This window comes from Leptonotus elevatus, chromosome 5 (assembly GCF_054856555.1).
Source record: "Leptonotus elevatus isolate MCC_2025b chromosome 5, RoL_Lele_1.0, whole genome shotgun sequence".
Classification (NCBI taxonomy): domain Eukaryota; kingdom Metazoa; phylum Chordata; class Actinopteri; order Syngnathiformes; family Syngnathidae; genus Leptonotus; species Leptonotus elevatus.
Genome location: NC_141243.1, coordinates 11,113,175 through 11,131,999, shown reverse-complemented (window position 1 = coordinate 11,131,999; position 18,825 = coordinate 11,113,175). Strand labels below are relative to the sequence as shown.

General features: G+C 39.2%; 1 protein-coding gene across 2 annotated transcripts in view; it reads right to left on the bottom strand.

Annotated features, from left to right (window-relative positions):
- The window catches only part of oxct1a (3-oxoacid CoA transferase 1a), a 35,708-nt gene that overhangs the window by 15,254 nt on the left and 1,629 nt on the right, over window positions 1-18,825 (bottom strand). For both annotated transcript variants that reach the window (XM_086077178.1, XM_086077180.1), the window contains exons 3-13: window positions 17,598-17,688; window positions 16,497-16,632; window positions 16,150-16,299; window positions 15,673-15,779; window positions 14,833-14,893; window positions 4,914-5,021; window positions 4,615-4,729; window positions 4,030-4,124; window positions 3,567-3,615; window positions 3,330-3,402; window positions 2,417-2,492 (exon numbers count right to left, since the gene is read on the bottom strand). In XM_086077178.1, the coding sequence (XP_085933304.1) occupies window positions 2,417-2,492; window positions 3,330-3,402; window positions 3,567-3,615; window positions 4,030-4,124; window positions 4,615-4,729; window positions 4,914-5,021; window positions 14,833-14,893; window positions 15,673-15,779; window positions 16,150-16,299; window positions 16,497-16,632; window positions 17,598-17,688 (1,061 nt within the window). The remainder of the gene's footprint in view (window positions 1-2,416; window positions 2,493-3,329; window positions 3,403-3,566; window positions 3,616-4,029; window positions 4,125-4,614; window positions 4,730-4,913; window positions 5,022-14,832; window positions 14,894-15,672; window positions 15,780-16,149; window positions 16,300-16,496; window positions 16,633-17,597; window positions 17,689-18,825) is intronic.

The following is an 18,825-nucleotide window of genomic DNA, read 5'->3' as shown; positions in this document are numbered from 1 at the left end:
AAGACTCAATTTAATCACATAGCGACAGACTGCAGCCCGCCTTGGTTACACAAACGACTAATGAAGAGCGCTGGATGAAAAGAGGGGAATTAGAATTATAACCAATTTGTTACAAACAAAAGACGATCCCGACAAACTAACACTTCAATGCATACTAGTAGGACTCAATAAGCTTTGCGTTTTGCTTGGTTTATTTTCTAATGTGTGTGTGTGTGCGTGCGTGCGTTACAGGCTACGACTTCCAATGATTCCTGCCTTCAAATGAGTTATGCAATAGCTTTTGATTAGGAGCAAATCAGAGCTGTGTAAACAATTTTGATTCAAGATGGGCCATTGTTAATTCTGCTGCCATTCTCATGGAACAAAGCACACACAATTAAGACAACCATTTCAAATGCACCTAAACTGACACATAATCTTCAGAAGCTCCATCACTAAAGCTAGCATTTGTTAATTATTTTTCAACTCATTTTAACAGTATCGATAACTAATGTGACACACTAACCAATATGACAAAGCTCTCTTCTCTTACTGGTCAGTGGTAAGTGCAAAAATGTAAACAAGAAGCTGTGGTGAGACAGCATTTACAGTCACCACCCACGTTTCATTTAAATGGCTGTCAACTAAAATGTCAACATTTGCCATATATTTCAAGAAATAAGTAAATACAAAAGCACTGTTTGGACAGCATGTCAAAAAGCTTGTATTTCACTTTCAAAAGCACAGTGTATGAAAGTCCAGTATGGAGGAGGGCATGACACAAAATCTTTATTTTGTGTGAACAGCTGGGTGCAGGTCTGCCACATTTAGGAGAGTTTGGCCCGCTCGCAAAAACTCAATAACGATGAAACAGCAAAGCAAATCCTTTACTGTTTTCTACTCAAGTGCTCTGTTTCAAGCCATTGTTGATCCAGATGTTTCAGCCGGAGTGGAGATGTAAAAGCATTTTAAAGCCCTCAACTGGAAAATGTTTATCTGCATTTGCATATTGAAAGCGTTCAAAATCGAAATCGCCGCATCCCCGACTCCTACGTGAAAACATTTCCAATTTCACGCTATGCACCCATCTTTAGATGGTGAATAATTTTCATTATCAGAGACGGAGGGGATTGTAATTCTCTTCATCCATCCTTTCAAAAAGGGGGGATAATGAGGATTGAGGCGTAGGTGAGGACGGGGTGAGTGAGTGTGCAGTCTATAGCCAGTATGGCAATGTAAAACCTACACGGAAAATACAGCATTTTAAAGTGCCATGCAAATTAACAACAGAACGAGAGAAGTTAATAGAAAATAAATTAACCCACTGAAAATCATGTCCATATCTTGTCCAATTAGGACAGCGGTATCTTGAAAAAAACATTTATTTTTTTTCTCTTTTTCTCTTCGGTATCTTGAAATTAATGCAGTGCCTGAAGCAACATGTCCACTTCAGTCAAGCGAAAAACTGCAATGTGCCGTGGGCATTTGTTTTTCGCTACAGGCTCTTAATGGGTTCTTGACCTTCGTAATCACTGAGGAGGGCTGTGACCGCCTTGGTCCAGAGACCAATTGACCTGATCAAACATCTTGCTAGAATCCCATCCCCAACCGTTACACTGTAAGCACCTGCGAGCTCACCCCCACAGAAGAACAATCGCCTACACCTTTGTGAAAGCGATTGTGCGTCAAATCGACACAATGGTGAAGAATAATTAAATCTACAGTATGTGTACTCTGGTACAACAACAAAAAAATATCATCAGATTTGAGGTGCCAAAGAAAGTGCTTTCTACTAAGTCTTTGCAGCAGCTCGGCGCTGCCAGGAACATGTAATTCTTCTTCAAATAGATCTGTCATTTTGGAAGTGAACCACTTGATTCGGTAAAGCTCGTCTTCAGCTGAATGCATATGAAACATAGAGGGGATGTGAGACCTTTGTCTCTTGAAACGTTCAAATTCTTGCTTGAAATAGGACATTTCTGTAAATGAACACATGATGCCAATAAAAAAAATGGTGTGGACAAAAACACACCATTGTCACCATTACATAAGCAGTTTTAGCAATGCTAAAACCACCATATACAACTATATTATGTCTCAGTACAGCGCAAACATCCACTAAAGATGAACTGGGCACAGGGGGTAATTCATGAAGTCCCATGAATTTGTCCAGATTCTCATAAAAAATTAATGACTTCTTCCCTTGGTCAATTTTGTTTTGTGGAATAGGTCATTATGCTAGCTTTATCTTTCCCACTATGTTTTTTTTACCCATGGCAGTCATAAAAATGTGAGCTATTCTTTAACGGCTATACTGACTACAGTGTCATTCTATCAATTGAAATCCAATAAGGTTGCCAGAGAAGTGCCATAGCTCAAACTGACGGCATTTGAACCCCTGCCAACTGAGAAAAAAGGAAGATGAAAACAAACTTACTGGGATCATCCAGTTGGCTAGGTCTCCATACTTTGACACTTGCATGGCTCCAAGCATTGTCAGGTTGATGTGGCCCCTGAAGAGAAAAGTCACGTCCAACAGAAGACAGGTTGTCAACGTTTGAGTCAGGGCTCTTGAGTAAGACAATTATTTTACATCTGTTACTGTCATCCATGGTGAAAATTTACAATTTCTTATAAATGTGGACAAATCCAAGTGGGAATTGAATGTAATGGTGTTTTAAGAAACCCAGGTTTTTGCCAGAATCCTTATAATGAATCATTACATTACTTCTGTAATCTAGCCTACTATACAGACTTTGTTAAACATTTACCATTGTTCTTGAATGTGTCACAATTTTTATTTTTAAGTCTTGTTTAATCCGTGTTGGACCTTGTGCGAGTAGTACTGACTACACTACAACACTGGCAGTTGGGCAATAAAAATGTAGCTTTTAGTTACTTCTTCCAAGCATCCATAAATCTTGCACAAAAGCCAAGACCGAGGGTTTAATGTGTGGCCGTTGCCTGTGTGACTGGAACGTGCTATTTATGGGCATTATTGGATTTCCACGGGGTGTACATGCGCGTGCACAATTGCACAAGCACACGCACACACAACTGATCCAAGTGCAGGTGGGCAATACCAGACATCTGACAAATCAATAGTAACCAAGGTGTTTGGGAATATTGGGCGGGCGGCTGTGTAGTTGCATTTGTTACAGATGCTGTTTGTAAATACTCTGGCTGGGTTAGAAATTGAGTTTGAAGCTTGCCTTGGTTTTTATTAAATGGGCTCCGGTTCAAACACAAACTTTAAAGAGGAGAATATTGGAATTATTTGCAAGTATAACTAAGCAGTGAAGTTCCCATATGCTATGCATATCAGATTTTCAGAACTTTTTGAGTGTTACCCTCGGATCATGGCAAATGAGTCATCGCTGGAGAAATACGCAGCTCCAGGAAGCACTGTGACCGTCTCCTTTCCTACAGAACATTGAAACAACTCTCAAATCGAGTAGAATATTTAACCAAATCAATATCTATTGAATGATAATGTGCACAAATAATCAATGAAATCAATTTGTATTCATGTTATTTGGCTTGTGTAAGGCTTCAATTTCGCATAGGCTCATATCGATTGGCCTCACCTGCGTTAATCAGGTCCGCATCTACTTCAGCATCAGTGGGGTATGGGCCCTGCAAAGATTACAAAACACGACGAAGTGGGATTTTATTAAAGTGCACACACACAGTGACTCAGTCAGAACGGTTGGACACAATCACATTTCTCTGACTCGACGAGACTTTGATTTTTGAGGGGGAGAGAGTAGTGCATCACTTGTTCAAAACTGGCACTAATAATTAAGACATTTTGACAAATCAGGCATTGCCATGGACGCCTACACGCTCCTGTCAAAAAGTGATTGGAGAGTCATTCCATCTTAGCAGCAGCATTCTTTTCGCTGGACTCAGACAGCCAATAATGATTTTCAAAATAAAAAAGAAGAAAATTTGTCTAGCCACTTCAATGTGTTACATAACAAATTTAAAACATTTTTATTGAGGGCCTCAATTAAGATGCACAGAGCAGTAAAACAATGAAAAACTTACCAGTCCTAAAATTCCATTTTCGCTTTGCAGATGCACAGTGATGTCTGGCTTAATGAAATTGCTGGCCAACATTGGGATGCCAATACCAAGATTAGCTGGTCAACATTTTGTTATGGATCAGACTGATAAGATTGCCATTAAAAATATGGAGGCTAGATTCGATGTTCGCTCCTGATGACATATTCCCCAACATTAACTGGGATGGGATTTAACCATTTCCAAAAAAAAAACTAAAAACAAGAGAATAAACTATGCACTTCATGCATTGTATAGGCAAAGCTATGCATACTGCATATCTATTAATGACTCCCATTGGTCTCCTATTTGCAGCTCTGCTTAGAAGCCCCAAATTGTTTCCAGGGAATAAGAAGCATAATTGCGACCCCTGATTGATTAATATATCAGCTGACTGATTTCTAAACAGTACAGTTGGGCGACGGCTAAATAATTCATTATGTAAATGGTAAAAGGATGGGAACTGTATATAGCTTCCCATGGCTTCCCTTTGAGTGCGCTGGAATGACACCAACAATGACCGGCTGGAAAACCAGTTAAATGCCTGTCATCTCAGAAAAAAAAGGATACCATACATCCCATCTTCAAACTCCAAAGCTGCGCGACGAATGATCCTTTCCCGGACAATATCAGAATCCTTCTTTGGCTTGGGCTTCTCTTCTTGGGGTTTCTTTACTGTACGTTTCTGGAAAGAGTCAAAGTTTGACTAAGTAATGTGTCTGGATATGAAATGATGACATGTAACCCTTGAACTTTAAGCACCTGTAATGTTGTGTTGGAAAATTTCCAACCACACGCAATTGATGTCACCCAAATATATTTTTTACACGAGTTATATTCAAGAGTTTCTTCAAAGTCGTGCTTTTTACCTCAATCCTTTTTTCGTAGGTGCCTCCCTGGACAACCCTGTGGACGTAGATGCTGGGGATGTGGATGTCTTCTGCAGCAAAAGTACCAACATCTACCACTTCTTCTACCTACAAACAAGGAACCAGAGACATTGTCAAATCGCACACATATTTTGAACCCCTTTCTAAGTTTTTTAATAATACTGTAATGTAGACAATATTGTTGCTCAGGCAACAACCAATCACCTGGCTCACCTGTTTTCTGAAGCTAAGCCGTGATTGGTTGTTGCCTAGCCTTGAGCAACTGCAGTGTCATTTTCGGTCGACATTCGACAATTCGTCGACAGCTGGCAAAATGGCCACCTTCTGAGATGGACAAAAACGGGTCGATTTTGCTGCTCAAATTCCCAAAACGCAATATTAATCAGAAAACAGTCATATGTTTACACTAGTAGTCCTGCATCGAACATATTATTGTAAAGACTACTAGTACTGAAGGACACCAGATATTGAGATCTCCAACAGAGGTGCTGCAGCAAAGGCTTTTCTCTGTTCATAACTTCTTGTTCACGTAAACAGAAAACATCTGTGAAAACGAAGTTTGAACTACGGAAGCTGCAAAAAAAAAAAGAAAAAGAAGAAATTTTAACAAATAAAATGAAAAATCATGTCATGTCATGTCATGTTGATCATGTCAGTAAAAAAATATTTGAATGGGTAAATATAAGCAACAACAAGAGTTTGTTCATGATTTTGGGGAGAAGAACTTTAGATATCTTTTATTACCAAAGTACACTGTGCCCAGAAAAGTCACTTGTGCACCTGAAGCAAGTTTGTCCACGACCAACTTTGCAACTGCATTACACCACATTGTTATCATCTTAATACAGAGACCGCAAGTGGCAGAAGTGAGTTCAAGCTGACAGCAAGGGAGGGCTGTACATTAAAGGTCTTTTCTATCCAACTAACAAGACCTAGCAAGGAGACAATGATTTGAGGTGAGGTGGGTCAACATGATACAGGTCCAGGCACGAATGCACCTGCTTCTTTCTCTTCAGATGTCCAAATAGGAGTCTCCACAAGTACACCAGCAACAGTGGGGGGCATCTTGCTGTTGGCATTTAATCTGCTCCAGCATCGAAAAAGTTGTGTTGACATTCACAGCAGGCCATGTGTTCAACATGGCTTTTGGCTTTTAAGCCAATATGCACAGAGGGAGAAACGCTGCAGGTAGTTATTTTTCTTCTTTTTGCAGAGAGCAGATTTTCCGTCAACAAATACATTGAAAGTCCGCTGGGAAAAAGAACGATTTCCTAAAGATTATTTAGTGAGCACACTTCTCGCAGGGGATAGCAACCGATCACAAAGGAGCAAATGGGGGACTTACGCGTGACAACATAATTCTTACCCCCCCAAGACCAGCACAATATACTTGCCTGTGTTACGCGGTGTAACCTACTTATTCCATTTACATGAGGGGCAAGCAGCCGTTAGAGCAAATTGAATTTAATCGCTTCTTATCTCCACTTCCTCCCTCAGCACTCAGTGCTGACTGAGAGGAGTCAGTGGTTAAGAGTGGATCTTGCCGTTGTCATGGATACGCAGACTTTGGCCGGCGGTGAGGAAGCCGCCTTTCAGGACCGTCAATTCTTTTTCCCTTCTCTTTTGATGGGGATTTGGTAAATCTGACGCTCCACCGTGAAAACCGGGTCGCGCAAGATGAGATTGGTAGTGGTGGAGAACCGATAACACGGTCCCACACATCCTCCCACGTCTTTCCGATGAGCTCAATCATTTTGTGAGACTGCCAATTTGCATAGAAACCTAATTTAAGCAAGACTGAGATCATCACTTAAAACCACTTTAAAATAGGGCAGACAGGGCCAAAGGAAATACTGTTTAATGACAATTTTCTCAGCACTAGGAAAACTCAACTCAATTAGGGTGGGTTTTTTTCTTCACTTGTGCAAACCCGATATTTTCCTAGGCTCCATTTTCAATTCATCAACCAAGGCTAAGTCACAACACAATACAAAGCTCATCCAATTTAAATAAGAGTCTACATAAAAACAAAACAAAAACCTTTCATCTGTGTGATGTGTCCCAGCTTGAATAGTGTGCTCAGATGTAGTTCAGACAACAGCCTTAAAACACATTGAATGGTAATAAAAAATGGGATAATAAACACACAAGTTGCACCACACAGACACACAAAAAGAAACAAACACAAAGGCAAATGAGCAGGTGTGGAGGGAGCACACAACACATTAATATTCCTGTATGTGTACATCGATTTTCACATCAATGAGAGCAGAACAAGGCGAGCTCGCAGGGACACTGTGGGAATCAAAGTGTCCTCTAGAGAGTTTGTGTGTGTGGGGTGGGGGGGGGGGTTGTTTTTTGGGGGGACAAATAATGCTCTTAGTGTGCTTTTACATACATAAAAACCATGATAATGCGTACCCTTGGAAAAAGTTGTTGGATTTTACAAGATAAATGCTGTGTAACTACAAAACTAAAATATAATTAATTTGAGCTCATTAAGATCCTAGACAAGTTAAGAGTTATAGAGGTTTTCTAATTTGTTAGTGTTGTTTGGTGTTTGTGCATGTGCCTCTTGCTCATAGTGAGCTGAGCTATATGCCACAACTCATCCTTCACCCTAATGAGAAGAAGCACTGTAGAATATGGATGGAACACTTTGACCAAGGCACAGAAGATTTCGATTGCCATTATTTCGTACACTGTAAAAATTGGAAGTGATATTTACTTGAAAATCCTAGTAAAAGTTGATGCACTCAAATTTTACAAGTTTAACTTGAATTTCTGATGTGAAAAAACATTTTTTTCAAGTAAATATCAATTCCCTTTTTTTTCAGTGTATAATTATGGGAAATCTGTTTCAAATCTGAGGTTGGCCTGCACCCCAGAACAAATTGAGTTTTGAAATTGTAATCGTCAATGTTTGGATTGTTGCCATCATTTGGGGTACAATACTAAATACTGTAGGCAGGATAGTTCACAAGGGGAGCTCCTTGATGAAGGTAATAATATTGTGATGTGTCCAATTCTTTATAGATTATTATAAGTTTTGTGGGCAAACTTTTCTTACATGAATAACAATTCATTCAGTTCTACTATTACTGGCACATTCCAATGGTAAAATCGAAGTCATTATGTCACCAAGTATACTGTAAATGTGATTGTTCAAAACTGTCAAAAAATCAATATCTTCACTGCACAAATTGGCGATAAACATGGGTGGGGGGTGTGGGCACATACATAGTTGGATGGCTAATTCCAGGACGTACATTTAAATGTAATGCATACAAATGACAATAAGCTTTACCACACACGAGGATGAAATGGTAAACCTGCAGAGTGATGTCAGGAGTCGTGTTCCAACTTCACTCAAGTGAGAATAGAACACCACGCAGACAAACGTGTTCCATCTTGACATCCAGGCCGTGATGCTGACACCCCTTCTCGTGTAATCTTATGACATGCACACCCCCCCCCCCCAAAATGCTCTCGTATTTACTCTTGAGCCACTGCTCTGACTAATTTTACCGTAGGTTTAATGTACATTAATTGCAGTTTCTCTATTAGCATGAATTATCGCTAGATTTATGGCCAGCCTTACTGAGATGCAACATGTAGGGGGTGTGCAAAGAGATGGTGTGGCTAGAGGCGACAAGCGGATGAGGGGGACTGTGACACCACACTCTCATTATCCCCATGTATTTATAGACCCTCTATCTTCCTTCCGTATGCGTGTCTATGTGCGGACAATTGGCCACGGCTTTGCTGTCACTTTTAGGGGACTCGGCACCGAAACTCTCTCGCAGCCCGGAACACTGACAAAATCGGTTACCTATCAGCAGATGGTTCACGATGAGAGAAAATAATACAGAAAGTAAAGTTATTGTCCATGCTCCTTCTAATCAGACTCACTGCTAATTAAAGCTGCAAAATAAAATTTCCCAACAAGTGCATTCATCATTATAAAAAATACTATCAAGGGGATGGCCACATTCTATAATCATACCTATGAAACGAGTATTACTAGGATGTTACAAATAATTTCATTAGAACTGTACTCTCCACTCTCCCTTTGAAAACTGATGACAGCGGTTAGCCAATCGTCGGCTAGCTAGTTAGCAATTAACTCTTGCAATTTGAATTGGAAGTTGAACCCAGCGCCAAGACTTCTTCAACCTCACAATCTTCACCCAAGCAACTCAACTCAACCTTGTATTGTCTCTGGTTTGTATGGCACTGAAATATTCAGTAATGCTAGCACGCCCTTGGGCTTTGAATGTGATTCAGCTTATTTAGTTGTATTTATTTAACTTTCAGCCGGGCATATTCTTCTTAGCACCCTTAGTTGAAGCTGGTGTAGCTTTAGGCATACATGTTGTAAAAAATAAAATAAATAAATAAAAAAGCCCCCCCTAAAAAAGCCCAAAAATAAATGAAAATTCAACACACGAGCAAAATTTAGATGGATTCCAATTCTTACCAACCTTTGGTGACTTGTAAATTCTGCGCTATCACCACTTTAGAATATTCTATTTTAATGTTGACACTTGTGCCTGTATACCTTTTTGCTTCACTTCAGATGAAAGGTCGCAATGGAACTTTGAACTAATAGTCACAAAGTGTGATGTGCAAATATGCCACTTCAAACACTCAGTTGGTGCATATGTTAAGCAAAAGTGTCCTCTCCTTTTTTGGGCTCCTGTCATCTCGCTATTCTCCCTGAATATTTTTCATCATCCAACTCCCTGAATATTTTTCATCATCCAAAACCACAGGTAATTTCTGTATCGATCCACGGGGGAAAAAAACCAAGATTAGGACAGGAGAAGGGATGCACCGGAACACATTGCTCATGCTTAACTAAACACAAACACGGTAAGAATTTGCATAACGTACCTACAGCATTCATTACATATCTTGATCACACAAAGGCTCATTCCGAAACCTCTTTAGGTGGGAAATGATGTGGGAAACGAGCATATTTGCCAGCAATGCAAGACCACTTAACAATTAATAGTGAGTCCTGTACAATTAGCTGAAAATGCTCCCTGTGATGAAAAGATAATTGAAATTCCACCAAATTATTTTTCGTTTAAATGAGAATGTCTTTCTGAATGTTTTGAACATCTTTTAAGAGGTTCATCAAATATTGTGTAGAATGGTGAAGCCCCGCAGTGGTTACTAAAGCAGAGGTCTGCATGGATGTACAGTAGTTAAATTTTTTAAATACAACTGTTACATTGGATTTCGTTTGAATGTCCATGTATTATCAATTCAGAAACACAAAACAGCATCTTGTTCATCAGTAGATAAAGCTTTTGTTAAAAGGTAAAGCATTGACACCTACAGTGTATAGTCACATAATGAATGGTTGCTGTTCGATTGTGAACACAAATACATCGCTTTGCCATGATAAATAAAGAGATACAGTTGAAATCATTTTCTATGACAGATGTGTGTGCGACAGCAAAAAAGCCCTGCTTTGATGCGGTCTCTGGTGTGCAATGTCCTACCAAGCACCAGGGCCTTTCAGTGTACCTGTGATAAGGGAATAACTGGACCAGCTGGATACCATGGAACATTTAACAATTGAATGGCAGCCTTAGGTTGCCAAGCAACATAGAGCGAGCTGGTTGGAATTTGGTCATTTTCAAATTGCTTTGTTTTGTCTTAAGTTGTCCTTTTCATTCAAGTGGTTTGGACATGAAAAAGCATGGTTGTTAAAAATAAATTAATGAATGCAAACTCCTGCAGCTTTAGTGACAAACAGCATTTACGGTAGGTCATATATGAATGACATGCATACAGAATGACAGCAGAAAATACATGCTCAATCGACAAACCGCGCTAGCTATTGTTGTCTTCTGTGCCTTCAACTAGCATGGTGGTGTCAATACAGACAGCCAATTTATGACTGGGCATGTACTGAATGCTAGGGCTACATTTATTTTCAGCCAGGTGGTTATTGCCTCACTCTCCGACAGGTGCTTCTTATACTGCAGGGGTAGGCAAGTTCGGTCCTGTCTGACCGGCTAATTGGTGACAATAAAGTGATCATCCCTTTTGCAATACACTATAGCAGGGGTAGGCAAGTTCGGTCCTAGAGAGCGGCAGTCCCGCATGTTTTTGATATCTCCCTCCTCGAACACAGCTGAGAGGCTCCTGCAATACGTAATTATGAGCTGATGATTTGAAACACTTGGGTTGGAGGCAGGAGACACCGACAACATGCAGGACTGCGGCTCTCTAGGACCGAACTTGCCTACCCCTGCTATAGTGTATTGCAAAAGGGATGATCACTTTATTGTCACCAATTAGCCGGTCAGACATAGATAATGTTCATATCTTAACGGCACTAAGATCAAAGAAAAGCTTGTGCAGTGATGACAGGGGATCACACAAAATCAGTAGGATGTGTGGTACTGAAACACACCATCTATGTTACATTTTACTATGTGGACAACGTGTGTCTAAAAGGGCTATCTTATTGTAGCAGGAAGGCATTCACAAAGACAAGACTGAAATACATTTTAGGAATTTGGTACATTAAAATTCATAAACTGATTTACGGGGTACTGATTGTGTAGTGTGCCCTTTGTGCAGATGATGGTACATGTCCGATTCCTGACCTAGACGCACCACCTGGTGGGACAAGCCAAAATGAACAAAACCCCCACCACCACCACCAACAACAACCTGAGCGAATGTAAAATGGAAAATTAGTATTTTGTGTAACTTCCACTTACAGCATTAGCTTCTCTAAAATGTAATGTTACACATTTTTTGTATTCATTCCTGCTTTGAGTCAGACCTTGTCAAGAGCAGTATGACAGGTGCATCCTGGATGTGGGATTTAAATCTCACCCACAAGATGTCACATCGTTCTCCCTCAGTGTTTTTTTTATTTTTTCTTGGAGGTGCATCATCAGCATCAAATATGCCCTCATTATGACTGCACCATTTCCAAGCTACTGGTGATCTGTCTTTTCTCTTCATAAAATGCTTCCCACCACTGCTTTCAAATCTGCGATTCCATTCGTGCAGTCGGCACATATTACTCCTCTCACACTCCTCTTGGGTTTCTACTGGAGCCCAGATGTTTATTCCTGTGTGTCTTTGCAATGTGGGAGGAAGCCAGAGTAACTGCAGAAGACCAATCTAAGCATGGGGAGAACATGCAACCATCACAGAAGGAGGCTAGAGCCGACATTCAAACACTGACAGTCACACTGCAAAAACTAAAATCTTAAGTAAGATATAATTTCTTAAATTTAACCTAAATTTGCTTATTTTGATTTGACAAGTTCTTTTTACTTAAAATGAAATTGTCAGGCAAGATCATAGTGTTTATTTTAAGATACTTATTACTTAATTATCTTATTTGATTAAGCAGTCTTGGCATTGAGTGTTAACAGCCAGTTTTAAGTACTGTGAGGATTAAAACAAGCATTTCCCACATTTTAAGATGACAACTAACCAACATCAAAGGTCCTGAACTGGGGTCTCATAAATGTTCTTATTTTAAGATTTTGCATAATCTAGTAATAAGATAAATGGAAAAAAATACAAGTACGAAAACAGACGAATGCAATATGGTTCAATTTGTTACATTTACTAAGCTCATTTTTCCTTGTTTCAGTACCAGCTCAGTGGTCTAGTGGTAGAGTGTCTACCCTCAAACTTGAAGGTTGTGGGTTCAATTCCTGGCTGGTTCATGGCAAATAAAATATGACGTGTTACCTCCCTGCTTGTCACTCAGGCTAAGTTATCCAAGCGTAAGAAAAACAGTCATGTATTTTAAGAAAATAGTTCTATTTATTACAGCTTGAAAAAAGTGGACATTACTTGTTTTTAGTCTGAAAATACTATTTTCAAGGCCGCAGTGGTTGATATGGGCATAGTATTATTTTCTTATTTTCCAAAATCTTCCAGGTAAATTTAAATATTTTTTTCTTGTTCTGTTGGGAGATAATTTTGCTTATTTGAACTAATAATTTTCTTATTTTACTTCTTTTTTTTTTTCCTACAGTCCTTTTTGCAGTGCAGAAATGTGAGAGGCACACCTTGTGGCCTGCCCATCAATGTATTAAAGATAAATTTCATGAATTATTTTGTGGATTTGGTGCAGGTAACTCAAAGTCAGCAATGTTATATTTATTATTTATATTAGCCATTAATACATATAGAATAGGTGGCATTCTGGAGGTGACCAACCCAGCTTTAGACAGTGTTATCGTCGTGATCGTCACCGCTCCCGAGTAAGTAGACAATCAAATATAAAAAGCCAACAATTCTCTTTCTGCCTCTCTCGCTTTGTCTTTCTCACTGAGAGATGCATTGTCATTCATGTCACTAGCATCGCCATCACAACTTCAGCAGACATTAACACATTTGCTGGCAACCATTGCGGATGCCCTCTTATTACATCATCGTGAAAGAACAGCATTGGGCTGTTTCTTTTTGGCAAGTGTCGCACTGACTTCCCAAATACCACTCATACTTATCCTTGGCTGACATCAAGGTCACAGAGTCCTGTGATGCCGGTGTCTTAAAACTAATTAGCGACAACATTATTTCATACTGTGTTGAAACAAACATATTAGCTGCATTTTAACTTCTAATCAGCATCAAAGGAAGGAAAGACTTTTTGTCTATACTGTCTACACAAAAGCAATTGATTACTTTTCAGCTTGTGATTTAGGTTTTTCACACATACAGGAGACTCATTGGGTGCCTACAGTATATGGGAGGTGTGAAGCTGAGAAAGCACATTATAAGGACACAGAAATAGAGCTTGGCTTTCACGTTTCTTTACTGTCAATTGGCAGATAAGTAGATAACCAGACGCAGAGATTGAAACGAGATGGAATGAGGACCCGAGCGACCTGACACCATAAATGAGTTGAGGCGGCGGGTCACTCCAGATATTAAAACTTCCAATGTTTCTGCAATATCGGAGAGTTACACAACTACAGAAAAAGAAAGAAATGACCCTTTGTCCTCTGTAGGTGGTTCGATGTGATGACTGTGCTGTACAGGCCTTCCGCTTAGTGTTGCTTGACTTTCCATCTCACAAGAGGATATAGGAAAGCATTTTTAACTCTAATTCTCAAGAGAAGGGGCTCTTAACAGTGATGTTTATGTATACAAAACTATCAGCGGGTGTATATGAATGTGGTCTGAGTGCACAAGATAAATATCTGCATTGATGTGTAAAATTGTCTTGTGGCTGGTTAGACAACACAGGTCTCACTGCTCCATTTTGATCCCAGATGTGATTAGACTGTCTGCCATGTATTTTTTTTTTTTTTTTTTTAAATGAAACGTTACTATGACTGACAGCATTACTTTTACATATTACACCTCTAACGTACGATATTATGTACATCGTATTTAATGGTCCACATTTTCATTGCATCTTTGAATTACCATCAATGTGCTGTGCAGACATGTACAATACCTATCTGATTTTTATCCACATTTGTAAGACGCCTATTTCCGATCCCATCATCAATGCCTCTTGCATAAAAAACAGCACAGAATCCTACTTTTGTTTTTCGCCCACTAGAGGGCCATAGAGTGTCATATTGTACTTCATTGTTTCAAATTCTGTCAGATTGTGTTGTACTGCATGATGTGTTTGCTTGTGTATCATCTCATGCATCACTGGCAGTGTATCATGCATATGGCATTGGCATCAATTATGGGGATGTATGCTCCAAGTGGAGTCAATATATAATACCATGATGAGCAACTCTACTGTAAATCTACACGGTGCATTAGAGTCAAATAAGTTTAAAACAGCTGTGGGATTTTGAAAAGGGAACGTTAAAAGACGGGCCACTGTAAGCTCTGTAAGGATATTTGAACGTGACATATGCAATAAAACACAACCTACCTCAACTATTGTGATTTTGGCTGCCTTGCACATGGGCTGGTTAAAGTTTCTGGCAGTTTTCCTATGGCAAATAAAAGGCAAAACAGAATTATTTCAAACTAGAACGCACACTTTAAACCGTTTTCATATAGTTTACTGCTACACATTGCACTCTTGTGGTTGAAGATGGTACCACAGCCCTTTGCTAGAATAGTGTTGTGTGGTGAAACCAGTCATTTGTAATCAGATGGATCAGAAGAATCTCAGTAAGGTTGTACAAAGCAATCAACTGATATAGAAGCAAAAGTTACGGTGTAATTGGTGGCTCCGAATGTAGCTTTACTGCAATTTCACTTTAAAAGTTGCTTAATTGAAAGGCTAAATCATTCCCCAACCTTATCTTTGCTGCTTAAATGGTTCAGCATGTCAACCATGATTACAGATCGTGGCTATTGCAGACCGAAATTTGACTGATTCAATTCAGCCGCAGAAGATGCTCTGGTCAAGGTCTAAATAAACTCAGTTTGCGAGGACATAAAAAATAAATAAATGGACTGTGGACTACTACTATGTAAAGAATTGCTGGGTCTGAAAGGATCATTAGAACAGCTGCCTGATTCGTAACATGATATCTTGACATACAAGTTAAATTTGTTGTGACCAATCTCATAACTCAATGTACACATACATCAAGTAAATACTCCCTATTTGTGCTTTTAATAAAAAAAATAAAAATAAAAAAATTACCAAGCAATGGCTAGTTACTTGAAAATTTGGAGAACGTCGGGGCACCATTAAGTCAATTGTACCAACGTACACTAACACAATATTATGTTTATTTTGTTCCATTGTAATGGTTACCTGAACACAATGTTTCCAGCTCTGTCAGTTTTCCATGCCTTGACCAGAGCAAAGTCACCAGTGATGGCCTTCTCCATGATGTAATGTCTGCCATTAAACTCCTGCACCTATATGAAAACAGACGCAGTTGAACATGAACATGCTATATGGGCCTGGGCTACAGTATTGACAACTAAATTGGTCTTACAAATATTGCACAAAGACTGAGACAAATACATTAGTAGTTGTTGGCTTGCTTTCATTTTTTTTTTTTTAAAGACAACCAGCTTGCAACAATAGACAGTAAACAAGGAAAACACGAATAACTAAACATTTGGCTCATAGGAATTCAGGCTTTTCTTGTGCTGTTGTTTTGGGCATCTAGTGTAGACTTCCCATCAGCAAAACCACTCCAAAAGTCATTATTTGTTTACCACAATTCTCCCACACGAAACATATTTCCACAAAACTTCAAACAAGTGAAATCAACAATTTTACCTCTCTTTTTTCACTAGCAATGGCGATACTGCCATCCTTGTTGTACTTTATAGGAGAGCCTCCCTGCTGGATCAGCGTGCCGTAGCCAGTGGCGGTGAAAAAGGCGGGAATCCCTGCCCCACCGGCTCGGATTCTCTCTGCTAAAGTGCCCTGTCGTGGAAATATAACAAAATAGGATTAGTGCAACACAAAAAGGTGTCTCGTATAAACTTATTTCCAGAGAACAAAACTGAAATTTCAGTGTCATAACATTAGTAGTAGCTGCCCAGAGAGTTGCTGGCAACCTCCAAAGTTCTCAAAATCATCAAAAGTAAAACATGAATTAAAAGTATGCTTTCCTGACCAACCTGTGGCGTGAGTTCCACCTCCAACTCCCCGGACAAATATTGTCGTTCAAACTCTGCATTCTCCCCGACGTAAGAGGAGATCATCCTTTTGATCTGCTTGGTCTGAAGAAGCAGGCCCAGTCCAAAGTTATCCACGCTGAGGGAGGGAAAAATACATTGGACTTTTACATTGCATTCTGCTCCAAACACTTGCAGTCAAAATATGGTAAACTAGACTAAAGAAAATTAAAGTAGCAGGATGATGCTCTGAGATTATTACTCAATAAATCTACACGGTCTAGCAAGTACAACTGAAATATTATTATTATATATATTATAATAGTATTTTTTCTTAGGCTTCTTAAAGCGTATCTGTATAATTGTATGTAATTATTTGTTTGTGTATCCTGTTTGTCGAGGCCTGGACCTCAGTCTGTCAATAAAACTGATTGAATTCTGATAATATGCTGCCATCTACTGGTTTGGAATGTAATGCGCAGCTACTATTCACATTGTGTATGTGTTGTGTTTGAAGATGATTGTTGTACAAAATAGAAGCCTTTTCTATTATACGTGGAAGGTGACATTCAGTACCTCTGTATGCAGATATACAGCAGATTGGATGCTATCTCAAACATCCAGTATATTTCATAACAATGGATATAACCATCAGCTTACTGATCCAGTTTAGCTATACAAAACAAGAAATTCTAGAGACGCACAACAAAATAGTAGTCAAATGGAATGAATGAATGCTATCTATTTAGATATATCAGTCTTGAATTCTTTAAAACAGTTTTCGATGCATAGTATGATTCAATACCAGAGCTCTCGTTTTTGCCAGGTGGGAGTGGGAGAGTTTCATTCTCATAACTTCTCCTTTAATGGTCCCCACCCATCATGCATCATGCACAATAATGAGGGCATTTGAATGTAGAAAACAGCAGCTGAGGTGACTGGCCGCAAATCAGCTGACCTTGTGGAAAAAGCACTGTACTGCTCTCAGCATTGGTACTTTTTTTTTCTCCACATTCATCGCAACTAGTTGATTCATATTGAAAAAACATTCCAATATTTACAAGAGGACACTCTGCACGTGTGTGAATTGTCAGTATCGCCTACCCTGCATTGTTGCTAACTGCAGTAAGACCTTTCACGCCAGTCTTCAGTAAACTGTTAATGAGATTCTCCGGGATGCCGCATAAACCAAAGCCTGTGTTGAAGCAAAAACAGAAACATACAGGTATACAGTCACGCGGCTTCAAGGTCAAATTTCAGCACTTTTCTGTCATCTTATAACCTTTTCAATCTGAGCTACAACATTGACTGAGTATTCATTGTAATGTCACATATTTTACAAAACTTGAAAATGCATCATTGGAGGTCAAGCAACTAAACCCTGAACACACAAAAAATATATATTACAATGGTTATGGGCAGTATAAATGTAGATATTCACAGATGAACTATAGATGATTTCTTCATTTATCATCCAAATACTACACTGTGTTATGCTGATTTCTCTCTGTGTGGTCATCCTTGAATGCAGGCGAGGACAATGGAAATGTTTTATAGTTGTCTCAGCTGACTTCACTATAAATACAAGCTGTGGAATGTGCGTGCGTCTGTTGCGCAAACAGCATTCAAGTGCAGAACGAATTAACTAAGTCAACAAAATGATACATATCAGTAAATGTTTGCTGATGTAACACTATCATGTAAAAGGGAATTTCAGATCAGAATAAAAATACTCACTAGTCTGTCACTAGCTGTTTGTCAATCAATTCACCCCATAAAGCTAGTATATCTGGTCTCTCTTTTTTTTTGGTTTTAATAGGCAAAAATAGGTGCTGTACAACCAAGCTTAATAAGTTGCAGCTACAATAAACAACATCCACTTTTATTCAATTCAAGCACTTGCGTCAACATGGGAGAAAGTGGTAGGATTTATTTTAACTGTGACCCTTTAAGAGATCAAAGCAAGCGCGGTAGCAAGTTATACGTGCGTAATACTTCAAGGGGAATAATAGCCACAAATATGATAGTTCATTTGAGAAGTTCACAACTTGGCAGCAAGGGAATGAAAGCGAGAACATAGCAGCTGTGTTGTGTTTAAGACGCGTCAATCAATCTGGATGCAAGGACTTCAATTGTTTGTTTTTTTATACATTGATAGAAAGAAGACTGGAAGTTAAAAACCACATCATGTGTCTCTTGAATGGCTTTACACTAAGTGGGGCCTCTCTTGTGACACAAACCGTATCAAACATTTGAAGTTGTCTTTTGCAATGCATTTATTACACTTCAAGTTCTGTGGACTGCTATACAGAACTTGGATTTGATTTGTGGG